This window comes from Phodopus roborovskii, unplaced genomic scaffold (genome assembly GCF_943737965.1).
Source record: "Phodopus roborovskii unplaced genomic scaffold, PHOROB, whole genome shotgun sequence".
Lineage (NCBI taxonomy): Eukaryota > Metazoa > Chordata > Mammalia > Rodentia > Cricetidae > Phodopus > Phodopus roborovskii.
This window is the reverse complement of record NW_026126540.1, coordinates 16091230-16116762: the sequence shown is the minus strand read 5'-3', so window position 1 is coordinate 16116762 and position 25533 is coordinate 16091230. Positions and strand designations below refer to the sequence as shown.

Sequence of the window (25533 nt, the reverse complement as noted above, 5' to 3'; positions counted from 1 at the left end):
AAAATTTATTTTGCATACCAACCACAGTTTTCCCTCTCTCCATTCTTCCCATCCCCTCCCTCTACATCCCCTCTGTCTATCCTCCACCCCCATCCACTCCTATCCCATTCAGCAGAGGAGCAAGCCTGTCATGAGAGTTAACATGAATTCCTCTTAAAAAAAAAAATCATTAGACTCTGACAAACTTCATGTCTTTGCTTCATGGCCTCAATTTCAGCTTCCTTTGTCAGTAAAATGGAGCTGTCTCACACCTATCTCTGATTGTTACTTTATAGTGATTGAAACCATCCTCCACTGACCCATAACTATCAGAGAAGTGGGCTAGTATGATCCTGGAGAATAATGCTACTTTAACAACACAGGCCTGGGGTGGGGTGGGGGTGGTGCCCGAGGAACAATAGACCAGGAGTGAAGCTCCAAGGAAAGATAAAACAGAGTTAGCAGAAAGTTGAAGATGTTTATTTTAAAGATCTTACTTATTGTACGTTACACCTTCCTGACTTTTGGAATACAAATATTTAATTATTTCTCCCAATCCCAGCCAACAGACACCCAGCTTTGCTGGAGACATAGCCCTTCCATTGTAGTGTAGGACAGAATGAAATATAGGATGGCAAATGGAGAAAGCTCAATATTGTTCTTTAGTGATCCCTGTTGATACCTCATTTTGCTCATGGATAATTTTCTTCTCCTGATTCTTTGTGTTGCTTTGCTGTCTATGTATTGAAGAAACAACCGGGTTGCCAATCTCTGACAACTAACTCTGAATTTGGAAATACCTTGAGTGACTGGCCAGCCAGTAGTTCTGGGAGTCTCTGAGATTTTTTCTATGCCATGTACTTTCTTTGTTCTATCCTTGTCACAATCTGGAAGAAACAGGAAGACTACTCACTACCGTAAGACAGATAGTAAGAGAAAAACATGAATAACAACACTGAAAGAAAAAACACAACCTCATACACAGAAATGAGGCATGATCCATTCCTCACATGAGTATCTTCTTTGGAAAAGAGAACTCTCAAAGACCATGGCTTCTTGGATTTTTATCACACTGGTGGTGCAGAGTAACTGCTGAGTGGAAGGCTCTTAAGAAAAGGAGTTTCCCATGCATGTGCTTGGAATGCTCCTTTGCCACTCTAAAGGTGCATTGGGTCTTTCACTGTCCCTGATGTAACTACTGGGGAATATGCTGAACTATTCCTTTCTGAACTTATCGCTCATCTGTTATCTCTCAGGCTCTTTGCTGTCACAGAGTCAGCAGGACATATTCAAATTCTACCTTTTGGCACATCTACCTGTTTTTCTTCATCCTGTTATGGATGCGTCCACATTCTCCATTCCTAAATCATCAAAAAAAAAAAAAATGTGCTTTATCCTATAAAATTAAATTCTCTTTGAATTACATTTGTTTGAATATTTTTATATGTATTTTCTAAGCTTGATCTATATATTTAAAACTCCATGTCCTTTTTGAAAAGCTCTGGTTATTTTTTTTTTTTTTAAACAACATTGCCTTCTGTGACTAGTGGAAAGTCTATGAGGAGAGATATAAATAGATTAAGGCAAAAGGAATTTCCTAGCTTGGATCATATCCAGAAAGTTCTTGACTTTCCTCTGTGCAAACTGAAAATAAGAGTCAATGATCATGTCCCCTTGCATAGATATTTGCAGTTTTCATAGAGGATATGAAACTGAACATTTCTTACCAATGTTCACCTTTTCGTTTATCAAGTAGAAATAAAGATACATTAAAAGAGATTCAAAAATGCTTATGGGCAGCATTGCTTATGTATGTCTCACTGAGAGACAGAGAGAGAGAGAGAGAGAGAAGAGAGAGAGAGAGAGAGAGAGAGAGAGAGAGAGAGAGAGAGAGAGAGAGAACTTATAAAACTTATAAACTCACGGAAATCAGTAAAAGTACCAAAGTATCAATATTTGGTAAGGATTATTAGTTCAAAACAGTATAGATAAGATAGGCCCATGACTCTTGAAATAAACAATTCTGGTGACAGATTAACTTGAGGGGTTAAGAAGTAAGCTGAAGCATAGATAACTGCAGTCTGTTTTTTTTTTTTTTTTTTTGTTTGTTTGTTTGTTTTGGTTTTTTGTTTTTTTTTTTTTTTGAGTAGAATTCTGAAATGTGAGTAGAGTATGTGGTGGAGGGCACTGTAGTTCTTTGTGAACTGTGGATGGAATACCATTTAAAAAGGGAGCAGCATGTGTCTGGCTTGAACTCTACAGTTGAAATATAGGCAGTATGTGTGTCCAGGGAGGCTTCTTGGCCAAGAGGAAGAGATGGTATGGATTTATGCATTGCAGAGGACTTGACATTACCAGCTGACATTTTCTGTTGGGGGCCATTCTAAGCTTGACTCTCTGTGAAACTTAGCGCCAAGGGTGAAGCCCAGGGCTGAGCCACTGCAGCCAAACACAAAATAGTCTGAGCTCATGATTCTTCCCAGGATTGAAAAACACATGGGAAAGAAGTCTTGGTTCCCAACAAGGCAAATGAATCACACTCACCATCGAGCAATAGTTACTATTTCCTTAAGGGAAACATTAATAAACTGCTGCAATTCTTCCTTATTATTTCCAGTTTGAGCGACTGAACCTTGCACTTCAGAGAACACTGGCAAAGTATAAAATTAAAGAAGACAGGTAAGCTATACCACTTTAGTTGTATGTACCCCCATCACAAAGATACTGTTAAATTTAATCAATCCTTACTGAATATATTGACTCATGTTGAATTTTTATTATATAGCCAAAACTGAACTAAGCATGCTAGCAACTATAAATTCAGAAATAAATGCACTTACTTTTAAAGAAGGGTTCATGAGAGGTCGAAAGTTGGCCTGTGTGTTTTTTTAAAAAAATCTGTTTGTATCGTTGTTTATTTAGTTATTATTCATAAAGATGGTCACATGTGCTTCTGGTGTATAAACTGACTCTCCCCGTTCTTGGTATTTAATTTATGAATAATAGAATAAGTAGTGAATGCAAACTTGCAGAGTAAACATTGGAGTTTTGAAAGCCAATATGGTGGGCATAATCTACAAACACCTTCATGTGCCTCTCTCCATAAATGCAGTCTGCTCTATGGATTGTCTGGGCTGGATTTTCCTGCTGAGTAGCTGCAGTCAGACTTCAGGCAGGCAGCTCCATTGAGCCAAGAGTCATGAACCACCCAGAAGAGTGTGAATCTGTATCTGACAGAAGCTTTGTTTATAGGACAGACCTGACAAGCATCCCAGAGGCGCCTCTGCTTTTTCCCACAATTCCCAGGCAGGCTGATAAGATAGCCGCAGGTCAATCTTACTGTGCTACTGGGGCTGTCTGTTCAAGTACTTGGCAGCCAGCTCGCTTGAGATTTATTCTCAGGCCTTTGTGCTCTGAAATGTCCCTGCTGCAGGATGGGAGATCTGTTTGCTGCCGTGCACACTGTACAAAAGCTCAAAGCAATCAGTTCACAGCAGACAGAAAGACTTGTGAGTGGCCAGTAAACCCATTCTGCTGTGTTTGCTAAAGCAAGGGATATTTAGTTTAGAAGTCACTGAGTGCTGTTTGGAATGACAACACTATGCTCTGCTCTTATCTGACAGTATGAGGGTCAGGAAATTGCGGTAGTGTTAGACTGAGGAGGATCCCTCTTATTTAGGGAAAACTATCTGCTTAAATGAAGAAAAAGAAAGAAAATAAACATTTGGTATTAGGTATGGTAGTGGATTAGCTAACAAAGTGGGTCTCAACATCTAAATTCAGTATAATGTTATATGATGATCCTTGGTCCAATGATCCTTGGTGTGTTTAGATAAAATATTTCCACCTAGTACTTTACATACTTAAAAGTATCAATTTGTATGGAGCAAGGTGGTGCTCTGAGCTATTTTCCTTCTTGAAAATATTGCCCTCTAAAATTTCTTAAATTATGCCATGTTTTATGAAAAGATTGTTTAAAATAGAGAAATATAACTGCATTTAAACTTGGCTCAGCAAATGGCAAATTGAACCCTGCAATTAAATAGACATTTTAATGCTTTTAGTACTTGAATAGTTTGTCAGATTTGGCCATAATCATTCACTATAATGAGAAGTTTTCAAAAAGCAACTAGGAAAACTTATCTCACAAAGTTGTCCAGTTTATACATGAAGACAATGACATTATATATTGATGAGCACTGGTGATCATGTAAACAGGGTTGGTCTTAAGCACAGAAATGTCACAAATTGTCTTAGGAACTACAGAAAAAAGGAGAAGATGCTGATTTGTAGCCATGACTATAAAAACAAAAACCAAAACACACACACACACACACACACACACACACACACACACACACACACAAATCAAACATATAGAAAAAGAACTTAAAACCCGAAGGAAAACCATATCTTAATAACTAACCATCTGGTAAATAATTTAAGTAAATGCCATAAAAAAACATTGCCCAGTTGGAATTATCTCAGCCTTCTATTGATGCCCGTATTTGCTATCATTGTTTTAAGCTTCCTTTGTCTAGAATGCAATGATTGATGAATCAAACAGATCTGTAACTAGTTTGTATATATAACCAGGCATAAAACTTAGAGGAATGTCAGAGATAATTATGATGATTCCTAATTTCAAGGACTCCTCTATTTTATGTTTTAGCTTCAGAATCAACAGCTAAATCCATTGTGGGTAGGCTTTTTTTTTTTTTTCTCTCTCTGTTTAATGTTTGACCACTTGAGAACTTATTAGCATCTTTTTTTTTTTTTTTTTTTTTTTTTCCAGTGCTAGTCGTAGAACCCAGGCCCTCCACATGCAAGGCCGCTCCTCTGCCATTTAACCTTGGTTTGCTATCCTCTGCTTGACTGTTACCCACTCCTGGTTATGTGCCACTGTAAATTCTCTTTCTCAGTGGCCTGTGTAAAGTGCTTCATGACACATGAGGAATCGTGAGATACTCCATACTATATATACTTTTGGGTTTTCCCCACAGTGTTTTGAGTTGTCCAGGTCACCATTTGATTCCTATATAGCAAGCCAAGATTTCCTTCTCAAAGATAATTATCTAACATTGTTATCTGTATGTTGCATATAATCTGAATTTCCAGCATTCATTTATCAGTTTATAATTTAAGACACTTAATTATTTCCAGGGAATCTTCAGAAAAAGAAGACCTTGAAAAAATAATTGCAGAACAAGCAATTGGAGCAGGTAATGAATAAAATTGTTTAAGTATATGAAATTCGGAAGCATATCACATTCCAGAATAACTATTTCCATCAACATATTTGTATTTATTTTTTAGCGACTCCCAGCTGGAAGTCTTTGAACTGTGTGTGTGTTAAAGCGAAGTAACCCTTCCTATATTATATGTTTTAGTGTGTCCTGGAAAATTTCCTCTTTTTATGTTGTTTATTTACTGAGAAGTAGATAAGCCTGTGTGGGAAGCTGGTTCACAGACATTCACAATTATAGGCTTTGGTTTTAAACCAAACTATGTCTTCCTCGTTTGTATATGAAAAATTTTGCTCAACAAGGCAAGTTAAAGAGTATTTTAAAAGGTTGGAAGTAATCATGGGAAAATAGTCTGGCACAGCTCCCACATTAATAATTAGCTTCAGGCAGAAGATAAATGAGTGACAGCTGTTGAACCCTTTTAGAATATAGGTGTGAAAACCCAAGAGGTTACAGGCTTACAAAAGCCCAGTTCTACAAATATAATGTTAGCAGCAGCTACTTTATACTGAGCCATTCGTGGGAGATAGGCACTGTTCTAAAATAGTTCCCATAGGTCACAATCTTCCTTAAAGAGGGCTACATTGTTTCCTACTTTACAAGAGAAAAATATATGAAACTTCTGTGCAATAGATGGACACCAATTGCAAAAAAAATACAACCAATCAGAATGTACAGTTAGGGAGTCCAGTGCCAATGGATACACATACAAAACATTCTCATATCTAAAGCTAAGGGAATATTGCAGAAGAGTGGGCAGAAAGATTGGGAGAGTCAAAGGACCAGGGAGTTTTCTGTAAGATTGTTTCTCCTAGTAATATAAGAAGGTGTACACATAAAGTCTCACCAACATGACTGCCCAAACATGGGCTGAATAAGGACATCACCAATGGGCCTGCCAAACTGGATGGAGAAAAGCCCACAAGGCTTCAACCTTACACAAAGAACTACAGCAACTGAAGAATCCTCAGTGTAGAAGTAGTATTCCTGGGAGAAGAACATACCAATTTATCATCCACTACTAAATGCTCAGCCCTGGAAACTTACATTCAAATAATATTACACAGACTGAGTTGTTTATGTTTAGAAATATATATGTATATACAGATGCATATGTGCATACAACAACAATTAATGCAAACAAGAGGTGATGAGTTTGAAAGAGAACAAGGCAGGGTATATGGGAGGATTTCGAGGGAAGGGAAGGAAGGGGAAGTGATGTAATTATATTACAAACTCAAAAATAAAAGAAATAATAAAAAATCTGGTGCCTGAGAAGATGCTAAAGGTGAATAATACAATTCACTTAGGAAACATCAAATAACAAACCATCCTGAAACAGTTTCAGGTTTTAAATTAATTTCACTTACACTGTTCCAGCTTCTCTGGAACTTCGAGAAGACTCATGTTGTGTGGTTAAGAGAAAGACAGAGGCTTCATTCGAAATTGGACTTTGCCCTGGAATTCTAGCTATTTTATAGTGACGATAGATACAAATACTGCATTCTACTCACTAAGTCATTCTTGGTTTAAAATAAAGTTTGAAGATTGTTAATCAGCGTTACCAGAATTCTAAAAGCTTGTCTATGTTAATAAGTTGAGTGTGAGCAATTGATTTGAGTTGGAACTCCTAAGATAGTAAAAGAAGTTAACCACAAATCAAGGGTGGTTGCGTTTGGTAGCAGCTGCCAGTGGATCCGAGTTCTGAGCTGACACACTTGATAGCCTCCCATGTTGTGTGCTTGCAGGAGTCCCCGTGGAAGCACTCAAAGACTCTCTGGGTGAGGAGCTATTCAAGATCTGTTATGAGGAAGATGAGCACATCCTGGGCGTGGTGGGCGGCACACTGAAGGACTTCCTAAACAGCTTCAGTACGCTCCTGAAGCAGAGCAGCCACTGCCAAGAGGCGGAGAAGAGGGGGCGGCTAGAAGATGCCTCCATCTTATGCCTGGACAAGGACCACGACTTCCTAAATGTTTACTACTTCTTCCCCAAGAGAACCACAGCCCTGCTTCTCCCTGGTATCATCAAAGCAGCTGCTCGAATATTGTACGAAAGCCATGTGGAGGTGTCTCTGATGCCTCCCTGCTTCAGAGGTGACTGCACCGAATTTGTGAACCAGCCCTATTTGCTCTACTCTGTCCAAGTCAAGAGCACCAAGCCTTCTCTGTCCCCAGGCAAGCCCCAGTCCTCGCTTGTGATCCCTGTTTCGCTCTTCTGCAAGACCTTCCCATTCCACTTCATGCTGGACCGAGACCTGGCCATCCTGCAGCTGGGTAATGGCATCAGAAGGTTGGTGAACAAGAGGGACTTCCAAGGGAAGCCGAACTTTGAAGAGTTTTTTGAAATTCTGACTCCCAAAATCAACCAGACCTTTAGTGGTATCATGACAATGTTGAATATGCAGTTTGTCATACGAGTGAGGAGATGGGATAACGCTGTGAAGAAATCATCAAGGGTAAGGAAAATGCAATATTTTATTCAAAATGAAACGAACTGTTTAGTATTTAAGGGAAACAAACCACAAAACAAATGAACACGTGCCATTTTGGTAACACATCTATCTAAAATTCTAAAATAATTTTAGCAAGTAAATTTCTTCCTATGTACTTTTTCTCGTCTATTTCACTCATTACAAATATTTATTGACTACACTTTGCCTCTTTAAATCCCAGTGACGGTGCAGGTGTGTACCTCTCATCTGCAGAGCTTTTACCTGACCTGCAGGGAGACCTGGGATTTGATCTCAAGCATTCGATAAAACTGAACTGGTTTTTATCACATGCTTCTAATCCCATCATTCAGGAGGTAGAGGCAAAGGAGTTCATGGTCACCTTTGATTATATATCCAATTCAAGGCTAGCTCAAGGTAAATGACACCCTATCTCAAAACAAGTTTTAGGGAAATATGGCTGAGTGGATAAGGGTGGTTGCTATCAAGCCTCTATTACTATGGGGTGGAAGGAAAGCACAACTCCTACAAATTGTCCCTAGACCTCTACATGTGCTGTGACATGATATATGTATGCCCTTACATGCATACCTACACATGCACATAAAAATAAAGGTAGAGATATTTAAGCATAAATAAACAAACAAATATAAAATCATAATGGAGAACTTTACAACCAAGTTAGAAGTGTTCATATGAAAATGTATTTATTCTTATCAAATAGATCACTTGTTTTAAGTAATAAAAATATTGTTGTATAAAAGCAAAGCTGCATGCTGTAAGAAATGAGTAAATGGATTTTAATCAATACGTAAACATACATAAGTAGCTTGATTAATTGCTATCCAATGTGTGTATGTGTGTGTGTAAGGGAGGGCATTGACAATCATTTACTCTCAGGAACAAAAGTCATACACATAGACATGGAATGGCCTTAAGAACATTACCCCGAAAACACTCACTACCTGTTCCTCAAAATGAAAACAGCTGTATTGCTATTTTTACATATGTATGTATGTGTGAATTTAGTTATTTTATAATGATGAAAATGATGTACTCTATATCAAAATCAAGAGAAATGATAAATGCATACTCACTTATTGCAGCAACAGCAAATCCCTACAACTATTTTTGTCAATGAAGGACATTGGTTATCCATCCCTGTTGTTGGACATTGGTCTATCTCTATGTTTTGGAAGCCGTGGATTATTGTACTGCATGTTTATGCATGATTTTATTTTTGCAGTCTCTCACTGATGAGTACTTGGTTGCTTGAATTCTGATATAGTGTAAACACATGTATGTGTACTTGTCTATATATACACAAGTGAATTGTGTTGTTCAGGACACTCCTTTAAGCCCTTCCTCTTGCAAGGCCCTCTGGGTACATTGTGACTATAAGTTGGGTTATACTTCTCTTTATGTTTGGGAGAATAGCCTTTGTTAAGAACTGAAGGTGAAATTGAAACACAGACATAGCCATGGGTCTTGTTAGATATCTTAGACTGAAATCCCTGTGTGAAATAATCACTTCTAAAAGATGTTTCCTTATCTATATCGAGACATAAGAGAAAAAAAATGTCCAAATACATATTTAGAGAAATTGTAGCTTCAGTGCTTTCCAGATGGAACAAGTAACTCATGGCAGAAGAGAAGAGAAGCTTGCTAAAATAGAAAACCAAAAAAGACTTCTGTATTGAGAAAGGATGAACAGAAACTAGGTTTTAATAGGCACTACATTATGTGTGAACTATAACTCCAGATTAACCACATAAGAATATCAGAAGAATCCCAGCAACAATAGCACCAGTGTGCTGTTTCACAGGGTCTCAGAGGGAGATGATTTTCTCATTGCTCACAGCGGCTCATAATGATTTTATAGTATATCCTGATATATTCTTCAAATGCCTGTATGAATTTTAGAACTGACAGAAAACTGGTTAAGAAGCATATTAATTCTTCTGTATCAAATTGTATCCACTACTTTTCTTGTTTCCAAATGGCTTGTGGAACTTGACTAATACACTGTAATTGGTTCTCCTTTGCTTTGAAGGTTATGGATCTCAAAGGCCAAATGATCTACATTGTTGAATCAAATGCCATCTTGTTCTTGGGATCACCCTGTGTGGACAGATTGGAAGATTTCACAGGACGAGGGCTCTACCTGTCTGACATCCCAATTCATAATGCCCTGAGAGATGTTGTCTTGATAGGGGAACAGGCAAGGGCTCAAGATGGCCTCAAGAAGAGGCTGGGGAAGCTGAAGGCTACCCTGGAGCATGCCCACCAAGCCCTGGAGGAGGAGAAGAAGAAGACAGTCGACCTTCTCTGCTCTATCTTTCCCTGTGAGGTTGCTCAACAGCTGTGGCAAGGACAAATTGTGCAAGCCAAGAAGTTCAGTAATGTCACCATGCTCTTCTCGGATATTGTAGGATTCACTGCCATCTGCTCTCAGTGTTCACCCCTGCAGGTCATCACCATGCTCAATGCTCTCTACACACGCTTTGACCAACAGTGTGGAGAGCTGGATGTCTACAAGGTAGGGAAAGTGGGACAAGGATGGTGTAGCTGGTAGAAGTCACCTTGGAAAGGCACAATGCCTAGCACCTTAGTGAACCACAATGCTGCTGAAAAAGCTCTCTGCATTTGGGTCACACAGGCTAGATCTGGAGGTCAGGTATTGTGCATTAATTAGATGGGTGTTCTCCAGCCAGAAATAGCTCAATAAGAACTAATTGTTCCGGAGATGTGTGCCACATTGTGTTCTAAAAATGTACGTAGAATGGAGAGAGATTAGGCTGAATGGATGATTCTCATGGTGAAAAGCTAGGCATTAGCCATCCATGGACCAGCCACTTAACTATGGAAACTGAGTTAAACAAGAGCTAATTACAGTTATGACTCAGAGAGAAGAACTTTAGCCTTTGTATCTTTAAAAATAAAGAAACAAAAGATTTATGCAAATTGTCCTAAAATAGGTTAATTCAATGCACAGTTTACTTGATACTTTTCATAGGCAGTTAGCAAATCAAAGTCAGCTACTTAAGATGTTTAGTGCATCTTCATCAAAGGCAGATATACTAAATTAAAGGGGCCCACCTACTGATTCTGTTCTCTCCTTTTGTGGCTTTGTGAACAGAGCAAGTGATTTCGCAACTGTAAAACAGTCAAAGCAATAGCCCTGCCCAGCACTCCCATCCATGAATAATGTCCCATGTCCCATAACAGGACTGTCATATTAAGATTTTGTAGATGCTCAGTTTCTGAGATTCTTCAAGAGGTGTCAGGGACCACTTAAGTGTCTCTCTAGATATGGGACCCAAGAACACTATTATGTACTGGATGCCAAATATGTCATTTCTTCAGAAGATATATTATAAAAGGAGACAAAAATGAAATTTCAGATCCTGCCTCTTTCATTCAATGAAAAGGTTTTACTTGTTTAAGTTCTTTTGCCTCATTTTAGATCCTGGCAGTAAGGATGAAACATTCATCTGTGTCTGACTCTGTTTAGTTTGTCCCAGTGGTTGGTAACTCCAGAGTTCAGCCCAACACACAAGAAATAAACTACTGGGAAGAAGCAAATATTATTTATGGGAATTCATAGACCCAGTCTTGTTTCTGAGGAGATGCTAGCAGCCTCTTGTGAAATTCCTTACAGGAACTCTCCAGAGGGAGTTGTGATTTTCATTGGGGAGGGTGGGGAAGAGGACCTTGTATAATTACAGATAAGATAATTGGCATTGGTTCAGTTACATTTGATGGTCTCTTGTGGAATTCGTTGTTGATTTCTAGTTATGTTCTCCAAGGAGAATGGCTCCTGGATCCTTCACTCAGAACTGAGAGAGGCACATCTTTCCCCATCACACAGACATCTATGCGTGCTGCAAAAGTACTTGCCACCCCCTGATTTTAATTGCAATGGCTATATCAAGGATTTCTGAGCTGTATCCCCTCCAAGAAGAATGACAGGAATCCACAGGGTTCCTTGACTAACTGGCTTCAGGGGAGCCAGAAAGCACACCACTGATCACTCTTCCCTCAGCCCTCATTTCCACCTTCTCTGATTCTGCTTGGAAATAGCTGAAAATAGCTTATGAAGGGTCTATTTTAAAACATTTTTAAGAGTTTTGTACATTATATTTTGATCATATTCATTTCCCTCCATGAACCCCTCCTACCTGTCTTCCTACCCAACTGCATGTGTTCTCTGTCTCTTAGTTAAAATCCCCCAAGTCCAGTTTGTGTTGGCCAACTACTTTTGGAAATGGGGTCTGCCATGGAGTGTGCTTAATAAAGCAGGTGTATCATTAAACAAAACTGACTTTTCCTCTCCCAGTAGCAATCAAATTCCAAAACCTCCTTCTCTGCTGGGGCTGAAACTCCACTTCTACCCCCTTCCTCCATGCTGGGATTTTGTGTGCGTAGTTTTCACAGGATTTGTGCATACTGTTTCAATCACTGAGAGTTCATATGTGCATCTGCTTTGTTGTGTGCATAAAATCGTTTCCTCGAAGTCATCTTCCACATCTGTTTTACCATTGTTTCTGTCCCCTATTTCAAGATAATCCCAAACCTTGAGGGGACAAGTTTCTTGTTCTCTTCACATTGACAGTTATGAGACCCAACCTTAATTACCATTTATTGCAAGAAGAAGATTCTCTGGCAAGGATTTGGAGATTCACTGATGTGTGGGCATAATAATATACATTGCAAATGATTTTGATGCTACATCCATTTAACAGTACATTAATAGTAGGTTTTCACTCCAGCCCATGACCTCTCTAGCCGCAGGTTTCTGGTCTCCTTGACAGTATCAAGTGCACATTTCATCTTTTAGAATTGGTTTTAAATAAAATTTTTTTAACATGATTGGTTACTGCCTTAACATTCATGTGCCATTGGTCTCTATATCTTCCCGGGCATGTCATTAATGTAGCTCAGAGTGTTCACAGTTGGGTAAGATTATAACATTTTCTCAAATAGCCTTCAGACAACCTTCTAGCACTAGCACTATGAAAGTGGGCCATTCCAATGGAGTATCAGTTAAATTGTTCTGTTATATGCTCCAAATACATAATGTCTTCAGCAATAAGAGCTTACTGCCAAGTTTTGGAACATAACCCATAGCATTCGTAATAGATTGTATTTTTAAGGGTGTTGTAATTTTAAAAGGTGGCACACAAGAGAAAAATGCCACTCAACAGAGCTTGGGTGGGGGGCTTTTTATTGGGGGAAAGTGAATGGGAAAATGTGGGAAGGGAATTGAGAGACTGGCCTTTGAGGACAGGAGCAGCAGAAGAGAAGAGATAAGTAGAGAGTTAAGAGACAGAGAAAGACAGAGAAACAGGCAGAGAAAAAGAGCAAGAGAGAGAGAAAGAGAGAAAGATTAGAGGTGGACAGGGTCCTTGTAAAGGGGGACATTATGAATGTGCACAGGTGATGCTCTTAGTGGCTGTAGCTGAGGGCATATTCTGTCAGAACCTCAAGGACAGGTCAGTATAGATGCCTGAATACTAACAAGGGGACCTATGGAACCTCCATTAGTCAACAACACAAAAAGAAGTAATTCATTCCTGATACTGGCTTTTATGTATAAAATGGTTATAGCATAAATGAAAATTACTCTAAAGAATAGTTGATTGCTTTTGTTACAGGCAATAATTATGTGATTTCATTTTCTTCTTGCATTTCAGTCTTTTGAGTATTATCCTGTTTATTTCTCTTTTCCTTTATTATCTTAGCATAATATTGTTAATTATCCAGCATTTGCTTTCATGAGTGGTCAATAAACACTGTTGTTCCAGTCTGAGAGAAGATCACACGTGGGGAGCAGAGGAGAGTTAACAAATGTCCACTTTCTATTAGATGTGTTGTATACCCAACTATTCTAGTAGGCATAAGATGTGATGCTGCAGAGGGAACAGGCACCAGAAAGTACAAGTGTGAAGTAATACTTCTACTAACTGTTGTGCTGGGACACTATGATAGCTTTTGCATTAGGAAAAGTGTTCCTTAAGAAAATTCATAAGGCGAAAGTATTGTTCTCTGTTTCTGAGTGAGGAAAAGCAAGGTATTGTTGCCTGTTCATACATTACGGGGTGCAATTAATCCAATGAATATAGTCAGAGCCTTTATACTCTAGTGTGGTGGAGAAGAAGGTATGGCTATAAATAAAATTCCAGTTGATGTGGTTTTATTTTTTGTTTTTGTTTTGTTTTTTGTTTTTTTTTTTGTTTTTTTTTTTTTTTAAGAAACAAAGCTGATTAAGGAGTAGAAGAAGTGTAGATGCTACAAGTTCATAGGTCTATACAAGACTTAAAACAGGCATTTCTGATAATGGCATTAATGATAAGCAAACAGGTATCTGCTGCTTGTTCTAGGTTAATGAATAAGAGAGATTGTGCTTAGTATGGTTGAGTGATAATGGAACTTCAGTGACATGAGAAAGAGGTACAATGAGGAGATAGAGTCATACTTTAGCAAATACAAGTTCAGAGCAACTCTGGATGAATCCCAAGTACTATAGCTTTTCCACTGATAATGGAAATTATTTAAAGTAGCTCATGATTGTTCCCCATTCCCTTTGCTCTCTTCTTAATTTTATAATTCATAATGGACTTTATAGATGAGAATAGCAGAATGTAAGGACAGGACAAATCCAACAACTGAGAATAGAAGATATATATATATATATATATATATATATATATATATATATTGATAAATTAATTCTTAGCTCTCTGTAGCTACTCACAGACAGATAAAGTTGCTTGTGGAAAAGACAATGGTAATGATACTAAGCATATTTTAAATCTAAACAATAGCTTGTTTTCTAATAGTATTCTAGCACCATGGTTTTTTTCTCCCACCATCTTGAGAATTTGGTTTCTATCCATTATTTGTGGTTGCTTTACACGAGTGCCCTTAATAATTGCTGAAATTCCCAGAAATCCTTAGCAAAGCTCTATCTCTTTTACTTTTATGGCTACTGGTGTCTCAGTTTTACATCATACTTTTTTATTGCATTCATATGACATTGTTGGTGGAGGGTAAGTTCATATGAAATGTAGTTTTATGATGGGAAATTGATCTCACTATCAACATTTACTAGAAATTCAAACTATGAGCTGAAGAAATGCTTCAGTCATTAAGAGCTCGTCCTGTTCTTCCAGCAGACATGAGTTTATTTCTGAGCACCTACACAGGGCATCTCACAGCTACACATAAAATTCCAGCTCCAGGGAATAAAATGCCCTCTTATGACATCTGTAGCCACCCACTCACACATGGCTTACACACACACACACTCACACACACACAGGCACACATACACAGACACACAAATGAATAAAAATGAAATCTAAAAGGGAAATCTAAAGAATAAATCCATTTGTTGTATAAAAGCCATTTTATATAGTTTTTGTTGTTGCTTGTTTTTTTTTTTTTTTTTTTTTTTTTTTTTTAGGAAGGAACACGTGTGGTTAGTAGCAAGTCTACAATAGAGACCATCTGATTGTGTCTTCACAGACCATACAATCTTTCAGTTCACTCCTCTGAGGTCAGGGGCCAGAACCTCATTTTTCATTTCATTTATGAAGTGAAAATTTACTTCTGACACTGTCCCACTTACCCACAGGGCCAGAGCACTCAGGTTTCTGTTGTATGATTCTGCTGTGCTGGCTCCTTCTGAGCTCTTGTTTGTAATGGACAAATTATATAATGTCTAGGTGGAGACCATTGGGGATGCCTACTGTGTGGCAGGGGGATTGCACAGAGAGAGTGACACCCATGCTGTCCAGATAGCACTGATGGCCCTGAAGATGATGGAGCTCTCCAATGAGGTCATGTCTCCCCACGGAGAACCCATCAAGGTAAGACAATGACAAATTGCATACTAGCTTGTTGTAAAAAAAATCTAGTGCATTGACAAGTGTTTAGTTTTAAAGAGGAAAATCTTCTCAAACTTGTTTAGGTGGGGGAACAAATCACCATGTGCTGTTACATAGCTTTGAAAGATAACTGAGATAAGTAAAAGTGCATTTGAAAGTTAGTTTGTCAAAAACATCTCATAGAAAACCAGTGCTTTACCTATGGTTTGGAATCATATGCTACACCTACAACACTGCAGCTTTGGCAGAAAACTATCCTGTGCAGAAAATGTCTTCTTGTACTGGTAGCTGAAAGACAAACTGACACCTGCTAGACACTGAACCAGCAAGATGAAAATTCTTACATCACTATTGTTCCATGATATGAGATTGGTAAGTGGGCTCTCTACTAAACAAGTCCTAGACAATCACAAGGATCCCACAAACAATGCTTTCATTTGAATACACAAGGGATACAGTCTTTATAGAAAGTTGACCTTCTAAAACCCAATGCATGTATGTGACATCCACCCAGCTTTATCCATCTAGATAGTGCCAGGCAGTTTAGAAAATTAAGTATTTGTTTTTTAGCAATAGCAGAGGATAGCCCCTCAGAAAATGGGTTCCTGAATGGCTGATCTAGCTTTATAGTCGTTCACTGAGGTACACAGGTTGGGAATGGTTAATTTCACTGCCTGGTATGTTTTTATTTGAAGATTCTTTATAAAAAATTAATAAAAATATAAAACTGAAAGAACATTGACTTTGAAACCAACAGTATTCTCTATGCATGTGACATTGTAAGAATTCTAGATGAGATATAACTCAGAGTAATGTACTATTCCAAAAAGAAGATAAAAGCAAAATGTCAGGTGCTGATTTAATAGATCAAACCTGATGGGATCATAGGAGTTTTCTTATAGTTAAGTTTACCACTTAATCTTATAGAACACTCTTTGCTTAATGACGTTTAGCAATGAGCCCCCCACCCCAATACAGAATTCTGTCTATTCAACTTTCGGTATCCAACTCCAACAAAGAAGAAAAACACAAAAATAAAGCTATAGTAAACACAAGTTTAGCCTTGGCTTTCTGTAACCTGAAGAGAAGCCATGTATCTAAGCCTTCACAACATTTACCAATTCATCTGTCACCTCATTCATATATTGCTGTACCAGACACTTCCCAACATAAACTAGTATATATCCACAGCCATTTGTCATGCACTGTTTTGTACATCCTGAGTTTGAGTAAGTTAGAAGAAGGCTGCCAAGTTTTGGGTACAAAATATCTGGGTCTCTCACTAAGAATAACCAAGTAGATGGGGGTATGTGGGAGAAGTTAGGGTTGTAATGCATGAATAGGAGAATCCATTCCAATATAGCAGCTTTATCCACCTTCTGGGTAGGATGGTAGAAAATATGGTATCAACTGCTATTGTCTATTGTCTACTCACACACTACATGCTCCAGCATGGTGGGCTGAGTAGTCATACCTTTCTCATGGTGGTGAGTCCAGTAAATGACTGGTAAATGCTGCATGGCCTTTTATACATAACCTTACATAGAACATGGAGGCATTTCTACCTATTCTACTGTTCAGAACACTTGTCTGCTCAGGGGAGGGAGCATAGACCCAAATCTGAAACACATGGGTACGGGATACCTTGCAATTATATTTTAAAATCTTCACAGTATCTCACATTAGATTTAGCTTCTATACTTACATTTTTAGAGAATGAATGTTTTTTTTTCTAATATTTTGGTAAGAGAGTTCATAACATCACAATAAATATTAAAATTATCTAGACTATTAGCAATAAGGCCAAGATTGTCACATAAATTATTTTTATATATCAGATCCATATCAAGAGATTAATGGCAGGGTTTTTGTTAGTTGTCTCAATGTAGTTTTTATTATTTTTGTAACTAGCAGAAGTACTTATAGGTCTCTTTAAAGATAATTACCTGGATAATAACAGGTTAGCCTTAGTGACCTGTGAAGTGAGACATTAAATAGGTCTCTTATTGTCTATTCATCTTCAGTTCTGTGGATTTAGAGACTCAATGTGAACAATACAGAGTTGAGTGGGGAGTGCTTTCAGCAGACAAGGAAACATGAGTGTGTGTGAAGGATTGCACACTCTGAGTATAGACATTGCCTCATTTATTTTGGGAGGCAACATTTGAAGACTGGCCAAGTTCCTTGGAGTCTGAATTGAAGTCTTGGATTCACCTGATCTCCTCATGAAAAATTAAAAACAATTTCCCTGATCGTTTTTTTTTTTTGTTTTGTTTTGTTTTTCATTTGTTTGTTTTTCTTTCTAACTTTGCTGTTCCCTAGTATAGTTACACATGTGTATCAGCCACGAATTCTCTTCTCCAGTGCTGTCCTCACTCATTCTCATCCATTCAGGCTTGGGTGACAGACAATGAGTAGACAATGGGTAGAGAACTCAGGGTTGGACTTCACAGTCAAAGTCAGTAAGTGGAAGGAAAAGGGACATCCACATCAGGTATTATGCTTGCCTATTGGCCCAGGAGGTAAAATAGGCAACTCCAAACCAATCCTCCAATCGAGGGCTTCACTATTATAAAGTTCCCTTCAAGAGTTATTGAGAGATAACTTCTCTTTGTCTTTCATTATTTCACTGTCTTTTCCCAATGGAAAGAAGTCCATTGAGACATGTTGTTCATCTTATGTTATGGGTGAACTCTTGTTCTTGAATTTATGGTAAATGTGAGATTGAGAACTGGAGAAGGGAAAGAGAGAGAGCTGTGTGGAAGGACCATGTGAGGCTTTGGCAATATCTGTGAGGGAAATAAGCTTACATATTCCTTATGAAATAAAAGAATAAAATATTATGTTAAACTTTTTTAAAACATCCAAACTTCCATATACACAGAGAAACTGGAGCACTAGAGTGTGCCCTAGAGAATACCAACTCTTTCATATACCTGTATTAAGATTGCATATACAGCTAACAATATTGTGCAAATGTTAAGTATATAAATCCATAGTCTCCTGAAGATGAAAAACCCTAAGTACAGCAGGCAGCTAAGATTCTGGCTTTAAAAATCATCCACAGGTGTGTTTTAGAGATAAAGAAATAAACAGAGGGAAATGAAGGCACAGAAAGTAGATCTTCAGAAGGCTGCTGTCGTAACAATCTGGTCTGAAAATAATGAGGAATATGTGGTATGACATCTTGAGAGATTCTAGGTCATTACTATTAAATGTCTGAAGTTGGCTGTAAAACAAAGAAAAACTTAAGCTGGAAAGATGGCTCAGCAGATATGTAAATACACTGTGCAACCTTGGTCAGGTCTGTTCTCAGCAGTCAGATATAGGAAAGAACCCACTATACAAGGCTGTCCTCGCACCTCTACAAATTGCTGTGCTACCTCCTATCCCCATCACTTTTCTTTGTTTTGTTTTTTGAGGCAAGATTTCTTTGTGCAACTTTGGCTGTCCTGGTACTCACTATGTGGATCAGACATGTCTCAAACCACAGACATCTACCTGCCTCTGCCTCTGCCTCTGCCTTCACCTCTGGAGTGTTGGGATTAAAGGCATCAGCTAGCACACCCAAATAATAAATACATTTTTAAAAATTAAAAAATAAAAACACAGAATCCTTTAATTGCAAGCAATACCTCAGATTACTGAGGAACTGGATCTTCTAGAGTAGTCCATTTAAAAGTATTTCATCCCAATTCCAATATTTGGAGATGGAGGCAAGAGAATCAGACATTCAAGACTACCCTGTGCTATAAAGCCAGTTCAAGGACAGCATGGACTAAGTGAGACTTGGGCTAAAAATAAAGAAAAAATATTCCATCCAAAGGCTCCTCTGAGAATTCATAATTCTAACTCCTGTCTCAGACTGTGTCTTCTATTTAGATATTGCCTAAGTTTCATGTTCCTAGATTTTAGGTTCCTGAGTAGGATAGACTGTATAGAGTGTAACTTCAGGGATCCAAGTCCCTGACAACTATAATTTTCTCTATTCTCTGTCATTTCCACTTCAATTTTACAATTCCTTTTCCTCAGTTGCTACTCATTTAAAGAAAGGACTAGTGTTTGGCTTAATTTACTGTAGAGCAAAATGTTTTGTTTTAGATCACATACCTTTTTATTTTGAGATTGAAGTCTGCCTATCTTGGCCAAACTGACCTCAAGCTCTAGAGTTCAGTGGATCCTCCTGCTTTAGTTTCTGAGTATCTAGAGCTACAGGTAGCCCCTTTTTGTGGCTGTTTCAGGTATTTCCTGTTAGTGTCTAGAAAGAATGTCTTTCTCTAATTTGAGGGCCAGAGCAGCTTTGTGAGAGTTTCCCACGGGTTCTTTGTTATTCTGCTGCAGTGACCCTGAGAGGCCTGAGAACAAGTTTATTCCACATGTTAAAGACAGGTGAAATAAAACCAAACACCCAAAGGAGCAGAGTTACCAGGTATGAACACTGACTCTGACCTGGTAATGTCTCTTTGCATGAACCTTAGAAGATGGCACACTGGAAGAGAGGAGTGTGATTGAGTTAGTTACACTGGTTAGAAACATCTAGACAAGACATTCAAACAATACTGCCAAGAGCGAAGTGACTTTCCAGTGACCTGGAACACTGTTCTTTTGTTTTCAGATGCGAATTGGACTGCATTCTGGGTCAGTTTTTGCTGGAGTGGTTGGAGTAAAAATGCCCCGGTACTGCCTGTTTGGAAATAATGTCACTCTGGCTAACAAATTTGAGTCCTGCAGTGTTCCACGGAAAATCAACGTCAGCCCTACAACATACAGGTACTAATTACATTCAGGCCCTAAAATGCATGGCTTTCACTGTGATGCAGTTGTCATTTTTATATGTCCTCTTTCATTTGCATTGGAAATCTTATAGAAAAATGAAGTGAAACAAGTTTTAGAATTCTTACTTCAACTTACTTTAAGGCATTTACTACCCTTTGGAAATAACTGTAGCCTTAATTCTTAACAGATATTGCATCTTCTACATTTTTTTTTATTCAAAATGTCAGTTAATTTTCTCTGTATATCAGTGGGCATTCTGATACCAACTGGTGTCCTGCAGTACTGTTACAACAGTAGCTACCCAGAGTTAATATAATTACATTTTACAGGTGTCTATGCTCAACTAAACTGATTAATATCAGACACCAGCCACATTCCAAGAGTGCTTGGGCTATAGTACTTTTGGCCAACAAACTACAGAAATGAGGGCTTCCTTGACTCCTTCAAGTTTGTCTTCTAGAATGATGTCAGATTCAGGCAACACTTGCCTGAATCAGTATCAGCCAAAGGAAGAAGCATATAGGGTTGGCCTGGTTCGGGGCTCCAAATGCTAAGTTCTTATGTTTCTCCTCATCAGGATGGACATATTACTGGCTCTTGCCACATGAGTAGAATCATAACCAGGAGGCCCTCCTCTTTTAAAGGTTAATGCCTACATTCCCTGCTTTCCTTATTGATGGAGGATGAACTATCCCATGGCCTTGGTTAATAAAATGCCAATTCCAGTCCCCTGTCCCTGCCCTCTTCTAATCTGGAAGATATTTTTGGAACCCTGTCCCTACACAGAGTCATCTAATTAAAAAAAAACCAGGTGGGACCCAAAGGGTTCATAAATAAATAAATAAACAAACAAACCACAGTAACTGTAATTCAGGAAGTTGTCAAGGATTTGAGAGCCACTCCTGACAACCAAGGACAAGGGATAAATCTCCTGTTTCAGAGCCGTAGGGACCAAAGGGGCTTCAGCAGAGGAACCTGTCAGAACACTAAACAATTTCAATTTGTGTTCTTGAGGACCTGCAGCAAATGGTGACATTTTGATACAGGAGCCAAGTGTCGCATAGGATCAAGAGGATCTCTTAGTGTGAGCAGTGGCACAGGCCTGAAATTCCAGCTACTTGGGAGGCTGAGGCAGGATGAGATCAAGTTCAGGGATAATTTGAACAACAATGAGTTCAAGGCTAGCCTAGGAAACTCATCAGACTCTGTCTCAAAATAAAAACTTAAAGGAGAGGTTTGGAGAGATGGCTCAGCAGTTAGGAGCAGTTGCTGCTCTTGAAGAGGACTCAGATTCAGTACCTCATTCTCACAAAGTAGCTCATTACCTTTTGTACCTTCAGTTCCAGATGATCCAGCACCCTCTTCTGGCCCCATGGCCAACCAGGCACATATATAATGCACTATACATGCAGATGAAACACTCATAAAATATGAATAAATAAATATTATTTTTTAAAAGTTAAAGGAAGACTAGAGACCAAGCTAAGTAGTAAAGGGCTGACCTAGCTAGAATGAGGCTGTATGTCCAATGCCAATACATCCAATTGGCAACTTGAGCCAGTGACTTCCTGTGTTATGATATCACTAATACTTATGTAACCAGAAAATAATCATTCTATGCCCATAGATTTTATTATTCTATAAATTTTGTCCTATCCAAAATATTCCCTTTATTGGAAACCCAAGGGTAACAGAAAGTACTTAGATCTCTACAGATCACAATAATATTGTACTATTTAACCTTTCGAGAACATAAAGCCTTCCATATCGCCAAGTCAGTCTCTTGCTGTCCCCTAATGTTTATGCTCCTTTATACAAATAGGCACCAAACAGTTGGTAGAGTTCCAACCTGTGCAACTGAAGCTCATTTGTGGGCTGGAGATCTGCCCCCCATTGATACAGTGCTTACCTAGCATGCTTGACGCCCAGGCGTGAATCCACAAAACTACATAAACCAATAGTATTTGGCCTGCCTCTAATCCAGTATTTAGAAGACAGGGTCAGGGGTTCAGAAGTACAAGGTCATCCCTAGGTACATAGTGAGTTGGAAGCCAGCTGGTGCCACTTGAAGCACTGCCTCCAATAAGCCAGTCTTGAACTCACTGAGCTCTGCCTGCCTCTGCCAACCAAGTGCTGGGATTACAGGCACTACTACGCCTGACAGGAAACCCCTTTCAAGCACATTAAAATGATGTTTGCTATCAATAAAATTTAAGTAATTTTATGTTTGTGAATTTCATTACTATATAAATCACATCATCCCCAACATTGTATAATTAATCTTCCTTTTAATATGAGTCAAATGTATAAGTTGAATTTTCTATGGTTTTAATTCTTTGTAGCTTGTAGCTTTTTTTTTTTTTTTTTTTTTTTTTAACGTGGGACTCTCTATTGATTCATGAGAATCCTTTTATCAATCATACCTAATATACCTAATATGACTACTGTAGTAATATTTGTTATTTCTGTTGTCTTCTTGTCCCGAATTGATGAATGTTTCTGTCTGCATTGTTTCCATTTTATTTTAATTTTTTTTTTCAGGTTACTCAAAGACTGTCCTGGTTTTGTGTTTACCCCGAGATCAAGGGAGGAACTTCCACCAAACTTTCCTAGTGACATCCCTGGAATCTGTCACTTTCTGGATGCTTATCATCATCAAGGACCTAATTCTAAGCCATGGTTCCAGCAGAAAGATGTGGAAGATGGAAATGCCAACTTCTTAGGCAAAGCATCAGGAATAGACTAGTGAGACACGTGCTAATGTGTTTGACTCCTTTGAGGACTTGCAGAAACTCAGAAATGACTTTAGGATTACAGAAGATGAAAAGCAGTGTTAAAATTTCAGGGACTAAGTCCTCAGCTCCTCTGCCTCCCACTTAACATGACACAAAAAAGGGTTCACTTTAGCGCTCCAACCTTCTTCTATTTAAGAAACAAACAAACCTCAAAAGTCGCTTTTGGGGACATAGCTTTGTTCTGGAACAATCACTACTTGCACTAAAATCCAGCATATTGTACATATCCCAGGCAACTGTAGTTAAGTTCAACTTTATAAAGCAATGGATTCACCTACAGCCCGTGCTCAATGCAACTCTGTGGTTATAAAAGAGTGTTTGTTGTAGTGTCGCCTTTAAAATCTCTGAATAGAAATCATAGTGTTTAATTCTCTAAGAGCTTCTGGCCTTTCAACCCTGAGTCTCATTAGATTTCCTCAATTGACCGCAGCTTATATAACACAATAGGCCCGCAACTTCGTTTCAGCTACATCTTTGTGTGTATGTATATTTCCTTCCTTTTCTTTCTTCTTTCTTTCCCCCTTTCCTTTTTTTTTTTTTTAGAAAATAAGCAATTAGACATTAGATGAAATATGATATGAAATAATACTGCAATTATCAAAGAATATTTTCATGTTTCACATTAAAAATATTCTCTGTAGCACAATATATCATAAAACAAATACTTTTTCTGTTTTGAGTCTATATGTAATAAAACCTATTTTATTAAATAATGAAAAGTTACTTCCTATTAATCCATGTAAAACATATTAATAGCAAAAAATTTCTGAATAAAAAGACTCATAGCCTAAGTTAAAATGTAATAATATCCTAATTTAATTAAGGTAATGTGACATGTGATTAAAGTCTTCATACAGAGAGCTGCGGTGGAGCACAGTGGTAAAGTGTTCTCACACATACATGACCAGATGATCCTCTACTGCCATGTTGAGCCAGGAAATGCAAGGGGAAATGTTTTAGCTCACAATAGAAAGTGAGACTTGTTTTTTTATCTTTTTTGATAGCTTCTTAAGTATTTCTGATGACCATTTTAGTGTATGTGTATGCATTAAGATTCAAGTTTTGTATTATTTGGTGTACATCTGTGAAATTTTTATTCTGGTTAAAATATCTTAATGGCATTTTCTAAAGAAACCACTAATACCAATGGAGAAAAAATTACTGTGGTTTCATTGTGGGGATTTCTAAACATTTTTTTCTGGGGTTTGAACTAATTTTCTTTCCTCCTTTCCCTCCTTTTTATCCCCCTATCATTGTGCATGTAAGTGTGATTCTGGGGAGTGAACATCGAGCTTGTGCATGTTAGGCAAGGGCTCTGTTATTGAGTGAGTCTCGGCAAGGAGCTTAATTTTTATTGCCAGTGATGTCAGTTTTACTCTCCCCATAAATAAGTGCCATGGTTCAATTTGGTAAAAGGATATGTTTTTAAAACAAGATCAACTAAAGCAAGAGAAAGATTCACAGTCGAGTTTTTGAATCAGCATTAGAAGTGTCATAGATGTTCTTACTTTTTATGCATGGATTTGAAAAGAAAATCCGATTTAAAGTCCATTACTACCTTCTCTAGTCTCCAGGCATTGGGAGTAGTAGTCATCCCTTGCCTAGCTCTGGTTTCCCAGGGGTACAACTAAAACACTCTAGGCTTTCTTAAAAGGCTGGTAGTGTCTCATTAAACACTCACTTTCTCTCTTTGGAACTAAAATTCATTACAAAGAAAGTAATAGGAACTGAAGGCAATTAGAAGCATCAAGCAGGACATCGTTCTCATCACCTGTGTATTTAGGAAGTTACAATGTTAGTAATAATCTGACTCAGAAGCTTGCACATTAATTATAATTCCACACTGTCTTTTAGGGATGGAGATATAGCTCAGCAGCAGAGTAAACTGCCTAGCATGTATACGGTCCTGAGTTCCAACCCAAGCAGTGGGAAGAAACTATATTTATCTCTCATGTGTATATGATATATGATCACTCTCACCTGTGTACACCTGGAGCAAATGAAGGGACTGTACAAAATCCAAGCAAAAGAAGTATGGAAGCCCCATGTATAATTCCTGTAACTCTTCTATTACTTTTGCATTTTATCTAAATAAAAATACTATCAAAAATTGGTTTCCTGGAGCAACTCTCTGTTATAGGTTCCCCAGAACTCCTCGTGAGGGCCTATTAACTATTCAAAAAGAAAAGCAAAACCATCTCCTTCTGCCTCTGCAACAGTGTTAGAGCTGCTAGACAAGGAACATGTTGCACATTAAAGGGTATGGATGATAGATTATGTGTGTTTCTCAAAGATAGTTTCAGGAAATGCATGGATGACAATGAATATTCGTGAGCAGTAGTGACCCCTTGAACAGTTGCTTCTGTCTTGGTGGAAAACAGACTGTGCTATAC

General features: G+C 38.2%; 1 protein-coding gene across 1 annotated transcript in view; it reads left to right on the top strand.

Annotated features, from left to right (window-relative positions):
- Positions 1-25251, top strand: part of Gucy1a1 (guanylate cyclase 1 soluble subunit alpha 1) — a 54612-nt gene extending 29361 nt beyond the window's left edge. The window contains exons 3-9 of the mRNA XM_051198825.1: positions 2597-2658; positions 5143-5201; positions 6974-7683; positions 9731-10216; positions 15408-15551; positions 20185-20339; positions 22887-25251. Coding sequence (XP_051054782.1) covers positions 2597-2658; positions 5143-5201; positions 6974-7683; positions 9731-10216; positions 15408-15551; positions 20185-20339; positions 22887-23091 — 1821 coding nt within the window. The 3' untranslated portion in view covers positions 23092-25251. The remainder of the gene's footprint in view (positions 1-2596; positions 2659-5142; positions 5202-6973; positions 7684-9730; positions 10217-15407; positions 15552-20184; positions 20340-22886) is intronic.
- The last annotated feature ends 282 nt before the right edge of the window (positions 25252-25533 follow it).